The sequence below is a fragment of the Nannospalax galili genome, unplaced genomic scaffold, assembly GCF_000622305.1.
Source record: "Nannospalax galili isolate Female #2095 unplaced genomic scaffold, S.galili_v1.0 scaffold800, whole genome shotgun sequence".
Classification (NCBI taxonomy): domain Eukaryota; kingdom Metazoa; phylum Chordata; class Mammalia; order Rodentia; family Spalacidae; genus Nannospalax; species Nannospalax galili.
Window position 1 is genome coordinate 2,759,889 of NW_008347125.1, and position 12,873 is coordinate 2,772,761.

Below are 12,873 nucleotides of genomic sequence, written 5' to 3' on the forward strand. Positions count from 1 at the left end.
ATTATTAAATAAGCTATGGCATCATAATATGGAAGCAACACCCTTTTAGGGGAAGCAGGTAAATGTATCCACGTAAGAGGATGAGCAGGCTCCTGCCAAAGAAGACCCATGGGCAACAGCTGAGTATTAAAAATCATGAGCCATAAAGGTTTACAATAATCAACATTAGTAACAAATTGATTAGCAATTGCTTCCTCAACTCTACGTATTGCAACTCTAGCCTCTTCAGTAAGTTCTCTGGATGAAGTTGGCTTTGCATCCCCTTTAAGGATATCAAAGAGGGGCTTCAAGTCACCAGTAGTCAATTTCAAGTAAGGACGTAGCCAATTAATATCACCCAATAGCTTTTGGAAATCATTCAAAGTTAGTAATTTATCAAGTCTAAGAATAGCCTTTTGATTAGTTATCCTTTGTCCATCAAGTTGAAAACCTAAATAAGAGTAAGGATCTTGCATTTGCACCTTCTCAGGAGCAATTTGCAAACCCGCATCCAACAAATCAGATTTCAATTGAGCAAAACATTGCAACACCTCTTCTCCTGATGCACCTGCTATCAGGATATCATCCATATAATGAATTATGTACATGGAAGGCCAAAAAGCTCTAGTATTTTGAAGAGCTGTAGCTACAAATTTCTGACAAAGAGTAGGGCTATTGGCCATCCCTTGAGGCAAAACCTTCCACTGATATCTTTTCATAGGCTCTCTAAAATTAATAGAAGGAAGGCTAAAAGCAATGCATTTACGATCATCAGGATATAAGGGAATAGTGAAAAAACAATCTTTAAGATCTAATATTATTTTAAAATATCCTTGCAGAATAGCAACTGGCGAGGGCAAACCGGGTTGTAACGCCTCCATAAGAACCATAGTAGAATTAATTGCTCTTAAATCTTGCAATAACTTCCATTTTCCTGATTTCTTTTTAATAACAAATATGGGCATGTTCCATGGAGAACAAGTCTCTTCAATGCGCCCTGCCTCAAATTGTTCCTGCACCAAACGAGTGACTGCTGCCAACTTCTCTGCTGTGAGCGTCCATTGATCTACCCAAACAGGATCATCTGATCACCAGGTTATACGATCCACACAGTTTGAGGGTGCAGGACTGTCAATGGCCACCATCATAAATTTCCCAAACCTCTCGTATCATTCTGTCCTTGGAGTGGTAGTGGAAACAATTGTCCATCCTCTTTCTTTCCTAGCCCCTTGAGCAAGCATCTGCGCAGTAACAACGTCATTGGGACTACACATCACAACTCCCATTTGTGAAAGCAAATCCCTTCCCCACAGGTTTACTGGTAAATAAGGAACCACAAAAGGTTTAATCAAGCCAGAATTATTCATAGAATCCTTCCAAGCGAGACATTTCAAACTCTGTCTTGGATTTTGACTCTGCCCTATACCTTTTAAATTAGTCAGAGTCTCCACCGTGGGCCAGGCTGCAGGCCAGGCCTCAGCAGAAATAATAGTAACATCAGCTCCAGTATCAATAAGACCATCAAATCTTTTCCCATCAAGCCATAAAGTTAATGTAGGCTTTTTATAAGTAATGGCCTGAACCCAATAAGCATCAGAAGAACCAAAATTATGAGCTGCACGAAAATTCTTTTTGGCAGGATTTGAACAAGTGACTAAAGGTACCAGAACCAGTTGTGCAAGCCTATCTCCTGGTTATATGGAGACAATATTAACATTGGCTTTTACCAAGATTTGAATTTCTCCTGTATAATCAGAGTCAAGCACTCCAGGTATAATGCTTAAGCCTTTAAGGGCTGAGCTACCTCGTCCCAAAATCAAACCACAAGTGTCTAGAGGCAAAGGGCCGTACACACCCGTTTTTATTATCTGCACTCCCATCTCTGGAGCTAGTACTGTGTGGGAGGAGGAACTGAGGTCCAGTCCTGCACTTCCCGGGGTGGCTCTGCAGAGGTCAGAAATGGATTGCTGTCGCTTGCTGGGATAAAGTTGACTGCCCCAATTGTTTGTGTCGGGGCCTGAGGGAGGCCCCTCTGCCCGTTTCCCTGACGGGGAGGCAAAGCATTACCCTGAAAGTCAGTTTCCCTGAAGAGGAAGTAGAGGTCTCCCTTCAACATCAGTTTTAGATCTGCAATCCCGGAGCCAATGTCTTCCCTTCCTACATCTGGGACATATTCCAGGACTCTTCCCATTATCAGTCTTCTGCTGAACATTATCTGCCTTACACTCCTGGGAAAAATGCCCATTCTTGCCACACTTGAAACATTTCTTAGCTTTATGCTTCTCAGCCAAAAACTCCTTTACTGTTTGTCCATTGAAAGCTGCTGCCATAGCAAGCCCTTGCTGATAAGACGGCCCTATGTCTGAACACAGGTGAATATAGCCAGTTATATCTGTCTTCTTTCTATAAGGTCTAATGGCTGCCTGACAGGCAGGATTAGCATTTTTGTATGCCAACTGTTTCACATACTCCAACCCTGCATCAGCACTTCCAAATATCCTTCCTGCTGTGGTCATCAAGCGATGAACAAAATCTGCAAATGGCTCATCGGGGCCCTGCTTAACAGAAGTGAGAGAAGTTCCCAGGTCCCCTTTAACTGGAAGCTTCCTCCATGCCTTTAGAGCAGCAGCTCGAATTTGCGCATAAAGACCTGCATCATACTGTATCTGTTTTTCATTAGTCTCATACTCACCTCCACCTATCAACATATCAAAACTCCATTCATTTCCACATTGTTGATTCCTCTTAGCTGTCTCCTTACAATTGTCATAATATTCTGATTTCCATAGCAAATAATCACCTCCACTAAGAACTGCCTTCACCAACTGATTCCAATCATTAGGAGTTAGCCAATTTTCAGATTCAGCTTCTATAATAGCTACAGTAAATGGAGCTGTAGCTCCATACTGAGACACAGCAAGCTTTAACTCTTTAATCATTGGAAACTGAAAGCCATCATGATGTCGCCATGTCTGGTTCTGTTCATCCACTGTTTCTGTTACCGGAAAAGCCTCCATATGAGAGGAAAACCTCTCCAGACTATCAAGAGGTTCCTTATATGAATGAAAGCCAGGCCTCCCACAAGTGGGACGAACTCTGTTTCCATCCACTTTTCCTTCATCTACACCAGCCTCACTACCTCTAGCCAATTCAAGTTTTTGTAACTTAAACACCAGTGCCTGATGCATCTCTTCCTACTTAATTTGTTTGAGCATCAAGGATTGATGCATCTCCTCCAACCTGATGTCCTCCTGCAACTGTTCTATCTGTCCCCTTGTTTTTGATCTGGGCTCTACCGCCGCCATGACAGCTGGAACAGGCAGTACACCATAGGAAGGGGGAGGAGGCCACAAAACCTGCCTCTCACGGCCATTTTGTAATCCATCCTCAGTTTTACTAACCACCCCCTCTCTCACAGCCTCTGTGCCATCTCCGTCCAAGGCTGAACGAGCAGCTTTTGACAAAAAAGCCTCTGGCAAAAGAGGATACATAAGAACATGCTCCTGTTTCAGCTCTTGAACATCATCTTCTCAATCTCCCTTTCCTTTGACTGACTCTGAGGGCTCCTTTTTCAAGGACTCCTTTTTTGAACTTTTAACAGAACTCTCACCATCACTATCCAGAGAAATTAAGTCAGGAGGCTCCGGAGGCTCCTCCTTGGAAGTTCCTCTTAACTCTGACTTAGAACTAGTTTTAAAAATTTCCTCAGCTCGAGCAATTGCTGTAATTACAGGCTCATGTACTTCTCTACTATCTATTAATTCCTTAATCAAATTCCAATAAGAAAAAGCAGTAACTGGGACCTTTCCTGGTCCAAACGCCTTATAAAATTCTTGAAATGGATCTCCCACTCTTCTCCATCTATTTACATCAATAACTCCCTCTTGGGGAAACCATGGGCAGATGTCTTTCACAAAATCAAAGAAATGAAATAAATCCTCAGTTGTAACCTTTACTCCTCTTGCCTGTAAAGCTTCTTTTAACTGTATTACATATTTCTGATGCTGACTCAATTCTTGCCCCATGATTGAACGACCAACTTACCTGTCGGCTCAGTCACAGCAGGCTACCACGACGTCTCCGAGCTATTGTTTGATCAGGTGCGCACCCCTTCCTCTTTTCTTCATCGTTAGACCCTCACGTTGTCCCCCAGTATCCAGGCCCACGCTGGATGCCACCTGTGGGAGGCCACTCTGCAATGCAACTCGGTTCCGACCTGCAGAACTTCCACCTGGGTACCTGGATTGGGGGTTGGGGCCGGGGATGGAGCAAGCGACAAGAGAAATGGAGACAAGACAGGAATCTGATCAAGCCTCGTTTATTGAAGCTCAAGCAAGAATTTTTATAGAGAATGAAAACAAAGGAACACAGACTGCAAACCATACATCAGTCAGAGCATAAGGGCTCTGACGCACATTAAAGGAGGAATCTCTGATTATAGAAGAATAGAACCATATGCTGGAAAGGAGAGCAAGGCCATGGGCCAAGGCTATCTAGCAAGGCTATCTGGCCCCGGCTTTGAGCCAAGGTTGTGAGCCCTGGCTGCCTGCCAAGGTTTTGGGCCAAGGCCATGGGCAGAATGGAAAGTTTCCAGCTTAGGTCTGTCAGCAGTTTTGAGAGGTAGCTGAGACTCAGTTGCAGCAGTTTTGAGAGGTAACTGAGACTCAGTTGAACCTCAGGCTCCCAGGCTCCCAACACCTCTCCATCCTTTACAAAACTTTAACAAGAGTTAGGAGACGAAAGGTCTTGTCTTCTGGGGGTTTTCTAATTCCAGAGAGAAAGAAGGGCCCTAGGGCACCTACTGAATTTATGCAGGAGATTTGGTCTGCTGGTCCTGATGGCGCTGGTCACCCCCACCTGCCTCCACTCCTCCAGAGTGGGCTCTGCCGGCAATGCTCCAGCTCCAAGTCCACTGAGCACCGCACCTGCCTGGACAGCTCCTTCCAGTCAAGGGGGCCTCAGGGGCTGCTGCAGGACCGACCCGCTTTGTGCGCCTTTAAGTCCGAGCCCGGGTGAAATGGTGAAGAGGGGAAAGCGCGGCCTTGCGGAAGAAGCCATGGAGTGGGTCTCTGTGCAGAGCTTGGCTGGTTGACTTTTCTCTGCTGCTCCTCCTGTTTCTCACTTTGTACCTCAGGGTAGAAACAATCTAAACACATCCAAGAAAACAAGACAATAACAACAAAGAACAGTTGCTAGGATGAAATGGTCAGTCCTTTCGGAGCACCCTTTTGGCATCCAGGTTAGTCCTAAACACTCTGGTCCACTGTGCAGCTTGCCTGAACTAAGACAAGCAGGTTCTTGTGAGCCTTAGAAACTGGCATAGCAATTCCATGTTGCCACCACAACATCGGGCACATGTCTTTTTTGTTGTATTTCATTTTAAAAATAATATTTAACCTATTTTACAAAATAAATAACATTTTGTAGTCCAGAAAATGACATAGAAATTTCCAGAAACGAGCAATAAATTTTAAGTTGTATGCTGTTCTGAGTAGCATGAGGAAATCTCACACCCTTCTCAGCTGTCCTGATTCAGATGTGAGTCATCCCTGTGTGCAGTGGATCCATGCTGTATACACTGTCTGCCCATCAGTTACTTAGCCTGGGTTAGCTGATGGACTGTCAAATATTGTGTTTAAGGAACTTTTTTCCCCCTACTTAATAACATCCACAAATGCAAGGGTGGTGATGCAGAGGTGGCCCCAGGGCACAAACGCGGATGAACTCTAGAGTCATGCAGCAAGACAGCGGGCAGCACAGGGCACAGGACTATTATACGCTGTCTGCTGGAAGTCTTAGACAGAAGCCATGAAGGGATTCTTGCTGTAGAAGAGGCAGCACTTTTCACAGGAAATGCTATGGTACCCATACTTGTTCCTGTTGAAGGACAGGGACCAAGGAGTGGGAGCTCTTTTCAGCCTGGACCTCAGCATTGAGTATAGCGCCTGTCACTGACTCAGTCATCATAGTGCTGGGATGAAGTTGAAAATTAAATAAAAATGAATAGTATTCGCAGGAAAGACAGCAGTCAGGCACGGAACAGAATGTGCTAGTGAGCAAAAAGAGAGAGCAGCCAGGGTGCTACGGTGAAGACTCAGGGACACAACTTCCACCAGGCCATGCACGACAAAGGCCTCGTTCACAAAAAGAACTCTGAGCGCATGCGCACAGAATGGGAACTTTTGTAGCTTGGAGTCCACTCTGCCTAGAGAGAGTGAAGGTTATATTCCAATGTTGACAGGTATAGCTACTATTTCTCAGATAGTTCCTGAGAGACAGGCTAAGCAACATGATCTGTCTCCTAACCAGCCCCTTCCTCACGTCAACTCTCAGCAAAGACCCACCAGCAACACCTGTTACTTCTCAGGTAACTACTTTTACAAATTTTTTATTTGGGGGCTGGACAGATTGCTCAGTGGTTAAGAGCACTGGCTGCTCTACAGAGGACCCAGGTTCAATTCCCAGCACTACATGGCAACTAACAATCACCATCCATAACTCCCATTCCAGGGGATCTGATACCCTCTTCTGACCTCCCTGGGTATTACATAACATGGGTGCACTTACATACATGCAGGTAACCTACTCATACACATAAAAATAATAAATAAAATATTTTTAAACTTTTATTTACTTTTATTTTATGTGTATGAGTGGTTTGCCTGTATGTATATAAGTGTACCATGTACGCGCAATGCTCATGGAAGACAGAAGAGGATGTCAGAACCCCTGGAACTGGAGTTACAGACAGTTGTTAGCCACCATGTGGGTGCTGGGAACAGACCTGAGTCCTCTGCAAGAGCAGCCAGTGCTCTTAACCACTGAGTCATTTCTCCAGTCCCTCAGGTAATTCTAAGGATTCAATTGTCTGCTCCAAGACATGTCTCTAACTTTGATTATTAAGGAGACAGGATTCAAGCACATGGGGCCTTTTCCAATTAGGTGCTGTTCTGCACATTGTACGTAAATCAATTAACTTTCCTGCCAGCCCTACAAGAACATCACGATTTACAGACAGCTAAGGAAATGAAGCACAGAGATAGTAAGATTTCCTGGACTGAAGCTAGCTAGTTGCCTGGAGCCCCCACACTTCCCCACGTTTTGCCCCCAGAGGGCTCCCCAGACAGTACAAATTGCTCCACTAGCCCCTCTGTGGAGCTTTGTGTCCAAATGTTCGGAAGTTAGCTTGCGCTGTCATGGAAAATAAACTCTCTTTCCAAAGTTCCTCCCACATGATTCTTCCCCATGAGATAACCTGCTTTCCTGTGGCTTGCTGTCTCTGCCTCCAGATGGAGGCACAGCTGAACAGAAGGTTTCAGCTCAAAGTTGGGGAAATACCAAGCTTAAAAAAATCAGGTGCCAGGCAACATGCAAAATTAATGAAGGAAATAAGAAGAACTGGCTTTGGACCTCTGGTTTTAGTGGCCCACATCTCTTCAAGAAAATAAGAGGGTGGGCAGGAAGATGAGGGAAAGAGGTGGCAGGGAGGGCCCGTTAAAACTATGGAGCTACGGACAGTTGTTAGCTGCCATGTGGGTGCTGGGATTTGAACCCAGGTCTTCTGCAGGATCTGACAGCCTCTTTTGACCTCTGCGGGCATTGCACGACATGGGTGCACTGACCTACATGCAGGCAACACATGCATACACATAAAATTAAAAAAAACGAAAAAAAAAACTATGGAGCTGGAGAGATGGTTCAGCAGTTAAGAACACTTGCTGTCCTTGCAGAGGGTTTGAGTTCCGTTCCCAGCACACACACTAGGCAGCTCACAATTGCTTGTAACTCCAGCTCCAAGGGATCTAATATCCTCTTCTGGCCTCCCAGGGTGCTGCATACATGTACACACACACACACACACACACACACAAATAAAAAACAGATCTTTTAAAAACTAAGTATGAGCTGGGCACAGTGGTACATGCCTTTAATCCCAGCACTCAGGAGGCAGAGGCAGGAAGATCTCTGTGGATTCCAGGCCAGCCTGGGCTACATAGCAAGTTCCAGATCAGCCAGAGCTACATAGTGAGACTGTCTCAAAAAACAAACACACAGGAAAAATAAATCCTAAGTATTTATAAAAATGCCATAAGGAAACCTGCAACTTTAATAAAAAAATTTAAAATATACATTAAAGGCTGAAGCTGGGCATTGTGGTACACACCTGTAATTCTAGCACATGGGATATAGAGGGAAGAGGCTCACAAGTTTGAGGCCAACTTGGACTCCACAGTGAATGCTACACCAGCCTTAAATAAAAAAAAAGATGCTGAGATTTCCCCAAAGCAGCGAGGCAGCCAAACGAATGCTGCAGACCTCCCTTCCCCCACTTCTGCTAAAACATGTATGTTTTTCCTCTTTAAACATTGAGTGGGAGGATATAGGGGCATACAACTTATCTTTTAGTCAACAAATCACAAGAAGCTATAACCAAGCCTAACAAGCAGGTCATAGTCCAGAGACCTTGGACTCTGAAGTCAACAAAATCGCTGGTTGAGTCCTGTGCAGCCCTGCACGATGACTCTACTTTTGGGCAAAGGAAGAAGAATGTGCCTAGAACTCTGGGATGCCAAAGAGACAGACAAGTCCATGTTGCTATGGTAATTTATGTCCACCTCTATATATGTCTGCCTTCTTAGTACTAGCCACATACCCAGGAGTAAAACTGTATTTGCAAACTTTCCTTTCAGCTAAGTATAGACATTTGAATAAGCTCTGGTCAAGTGGATATGAAAAGAAATTTTGGGTACAATTGAATGTCCATAAAAGAAAATAGCATGTCTCTCTTCTGCTCTTAATTTCTGCTCACTAGAAGAATGTGGTCATGATGGCTGGAACTCAGGCAGCCATCTTGGATCATGACATGCCATTGTGAATCAGCAAGATAGAAGTCTGAGTTCCTATGTCTTTGTAGTGTTACTATGCAGCTCTGGAGTTTACACAAAAAAGAGAGGAGCATCAAATCACAGTTATTTGGAACTTTCTGTCACTTCAGCCAAATGTAAATACAATTTTATAAATATGCAGGATACATTTTCATTTAACCAATAATCAAGAGTATAGTTATTCATATTCCCATTATGTGGACTTAAATCTAAGGTTATATTAAGTTAGCTTGTCCAAGGACACAAACTATAAGCAGAAGAACCAGGATTTTTATCCCTTTCTACCTCACTTCACAGGCTAGGTTTTATCTGCTTAGGCTATGTCCCCTTATTTGAACATCTTTGTGGCAAAGAATATCATTCCCTTTCACTTGTAGGACTGGAAACCCCCAATGTCTGCTGGGCAGACGGCCAACCCATAAAAGAACTGCACCTCCAGCTTCCCTTCCAGTGAGGAGTAGCCATGGTCTGACAGAGGGGATGAGCATGGAGACTCAAGCAAGTTCTGATTACATCCTAGAAGAGCAAGAGTACTCATCCTCCCTTCCCTCGTCCTTTCTATTGCCCAGAACATAGATATAACAGCACCTTTTCTTGGCAATGAAGATCAAGGCTTGAGAGTGACACCCTAGGATTCATCTCTGGACAACTTCTCAGAACAAAGTTGCATGTCAAGTGGTAATGGGATATTCCGAGACTCAAATCCAGTCCTGACTCTAAAGCTATGTGCTGTCATATATGTTCATAGCCATTGGAGTCACCCAGAGGTGACATAGCTTGTGTGGTAATGAGTTCCTTCTCATTGGATGTCTCAGGAAAATGTCATCAGGAATGTTGTAGCCAGGGTTGCCACATGGGATAGATAGTTAGAGGGCAGGTGGATGAGGCACCTTGAAGTGAAAAATACAGGTGTTGAATTTAATTAAAGATGATTCAGATATGAATTACTTAGCAAGTAGAGGAGTGATATGGGTCAGTGATTAGAATTATCTAGATCAGGGATGGCAAACACATAGTACTAGCTGCCACGCCCATCTTGCATATCCATGGCAGACATTGCTAATGGATTGCAGCACACTTGCTCCCTGAGCCCAGTTGTGGAGTTTCAACCCTTCACATTCTTACCAGTCAGCATGCAAAATGTTAACAGTGAACCTGGACATTAAGGTGAGATTTGTATTAGCTCATTAGTCAGTACCTTATGCCTGTCCAGTTTAGCTAACAGTTCCAGGTCAGTCTTGTCTGACACCCCACCATGAAGAATGAGAACTTTCTCATCAACCAGAGTGGCCAGAGGAAGCCAGCGGAATACATCTTGAAGTATTCTCAAGATTTTCTTTCCATGTGTCTGGAAAATGATGTTAACCAGATGCTCAGTTTCAGACACCTCAGTCTGAACAAAGGGGCACATTTGCTTTGAAAGGGGCTCACCTTGTATTTATGGATCATTTCCTTGGGAAAGCCATATCTAGAGACTGATAAACCAGGTATTAAGATAAATTTAGTAACAATAGTTATGGCATGATCACATTTCTATAAAAATGCATAGTCTACCTGTACATACTTAAAATACTAGAAAAGAGACAGGAATAACCACCAAAAAGTTTAGTTTTGACATTATTTCTGGGTAAAGAAATTATGGGATATTTACATTATTTTTATTTACTAGATTTACTACTTTTTCTATGTGAAACTTTATTTTTATAAGCTAAAGATATGGTATATGAAAAATAATATTCTTATTTGAATAGTAGGATATCATGGAATTAAAAATTCTTTAAAAAGTATTGTATATTAGCCGGGCCTGGTGGCGCATGCCTTTAATCCCAGCACTCGGGAGGCAGAGGCAGGCGGATCTCTATGAGGTTGAGGCCAGCCTGGTCTCCCTAGCGAATCCAGGTGAGCTAGGGGTACAGGGAGACCCTGTCTCAAAAAGACCAAAAAAAAAAGTATTGTATATTAGCCGGGCCTGGTGGCGCATGCCTTTAATCCCAGCACTCGGGAGGCAGAGGCAGGCGGATCTCTATGAGTTTGAGGCCAGCCTGGTCTCCATAGCGAATCCAGGTGAGCTAGGGCTACAGGGAGACCCTGTCTCAAAAAGACCAAAAAAAAAAGTATTGTATATTGTGTGTTCTACTTTCAGGAATTAGGAAACTATTTTTTTTTTTACTGGTTACTGAACTCAGAGTCTTGTGCATGCTAGGCAAATGCTCTATCACTGAATTATATCCCCTGTCCTCAAAAACTACTTTGAAAAGGCATCTAAAACAGGGAACTCTGGTGAAGTAACTTTACAATTATAACAAGCAAGCATGGAGCACCAAGCGTGTTTGGGCTTGTACTGTATAGTCCTTATGATTTCCTTATGGTTTCACTATATAGTCCTTATGGTTTCCTCTGTTAAGATGGAATTCCTTGGGATAAACCAACATGAAGGCAAAGAGAACCATCAGGATTTCTACTGAATCCTTGCCTAGATCCACAAAGTCACCATTGAACACACAGGCCTGGCTCTGGTGAGGGTTAGACCATTCTTCCATTCGGAAGATGAGTCCAAGAAGGACCGAGGGAGAAGAGGAAATGAGGTTAAAGTCAGTGGGCATCTGATTATCATGTCAGAGCTGTGTCCAATTCTGTGTGTTTTGGGTTTCTCATATGAAATGTTAGCAAATAGGGAAAACTTTTCCATGTGTTATATTTCTTTCCAGAGAGGCTGAGGTTAAGAGATGCTTATCAAATAGACACTTTACACAGAGCTAGAGCCAGGGCCACGGCATGTGCAATGAAGCAAGAGCTTGTGATGCGGAGGCCAGTTTTAAGTCAGTTACATAATCATCATCATACTCATCATTATCGTAAAGGCTGCCATGGACTCACAGGGATTAAATAGGACCAGGCTAAGTGTGGTGGCACATACCTGTAATCCCAGGACTTGGGAAATGGAGGGAAGAGGATCAGGAGTTCAAAGCTAGCCTTGGCCACACAGAGTTGGAGGGAAACCAGCCTGGTCTACATGAGACCTTGTCTCAAAACAAAAATTCTTTTTGATACACGGTCTCTCTACAGCCCCAGCTGGTCTGGCATTCACTATGTAGACCAGGCTGGTTTCAACCTCACAGAGGTTTGCTTCTGCCTCCTGAGTGCTGGGATTAAAGGTGTGCACCACCACATCTGGCTCAAATTTTTTTTTAATTTATTTTTTGGTCTTTTTGAGACAGGGTCTCCATGTAGCCCAGCTGGCCTGGCCCTCACTATGTAGACCAGACTGGCCTTGAACTCACAGAGATAGGCCTGCCTATGCTTCCCAGGTGCTGGAATTAAAGGCATGTGCCATCACACCCAGTTCAAAAACCTTTTTTAAAAAGGATAATACTTGGGGAAATGCTTTTGGAAGTATAATATATGTACAAAGTAATAGCATGTTAATAAAATATTATATATGCTTTGTTATATGTTCTATTTATAGCTAAAATAGATATAAAAACAAATTTTGGCAGCTGGGGCTACAGGGAGACCCTGTCTCAAAAAGCAAGCAAACAAATAAAAAATAAAACAAACAAATTTTAGTTGCTTTGATTATCTATTTTCTTTATCTGGGAAAAATAAAATCAATTGCCAAATAATGCCTCCCACTACTTATCAAGCATTTGCATTTGCATAACAGCTTACAAAAGTAAACTAGGCTATAAAGCAATGCTGCCTTATATCATGTATTGCTACACAAAAGCAAATATTATTTAAAATAACATTTTAGAAGTCCAAGCAATATTTTACTAGGTAGTATATCTGAACTTCTAAATCAAGCCTAAGAGCAAGAAAGGAACTTAATTTGAATATTCTTACCTTATAAAATATAAATATTAGTCATCCAACTGGCCATGTAAGTCTCCTAGCAGAGAAAAAGAATATTATTAGTTCAGACTGACCCTTACCGTAACAAGAAAAATACCATACCTAGAAAACCCTGACAAAGTTAAGAAGCCAACAGTTACTAATTTTCTCTTTAAAA

The 12,873-nt window shown here is 43.1% G+C and overlaps 1 protein-coding gene across 1 annotated transcript in view; it reads right to left on the bottom strand.

The window, feature by feature from the left end:
* Positions 1–12,873, bottom strand: part of Ppef2 (protein phosphatase with EF-hand domain 2) — a 38,407-nt gene that overhangs the window by 17,578 nt on the left and 7,956 nt on the right. The window contains 11 exon segments of the mRNA XM_029568540.1: positions 1,875–2,023; positions 2,141–2,341; positions 2,780–2,974; positions 4,121–4,218; positions 4,837–5,125; positions 6,065–6,180; positions 10,049–10,212; positions 10,296–10,338; positions 11,235–11,377; positions 12,363–12,384; positions 12,708–12,753. Coding sequence (XP_029424400.1) covers positions 1,875–2,023; positions 2,141–2,341; positions 2,780–2,974; positions 4,121–4,218; positions 4,837–5,125; positions 6,065–6,180; positions 10,049–10,212; positions 10,296–10,338; positions 11,235–11,377; positions 12,363–12,384; positions 12,708–12,753 — 1,466 coding nt within the window.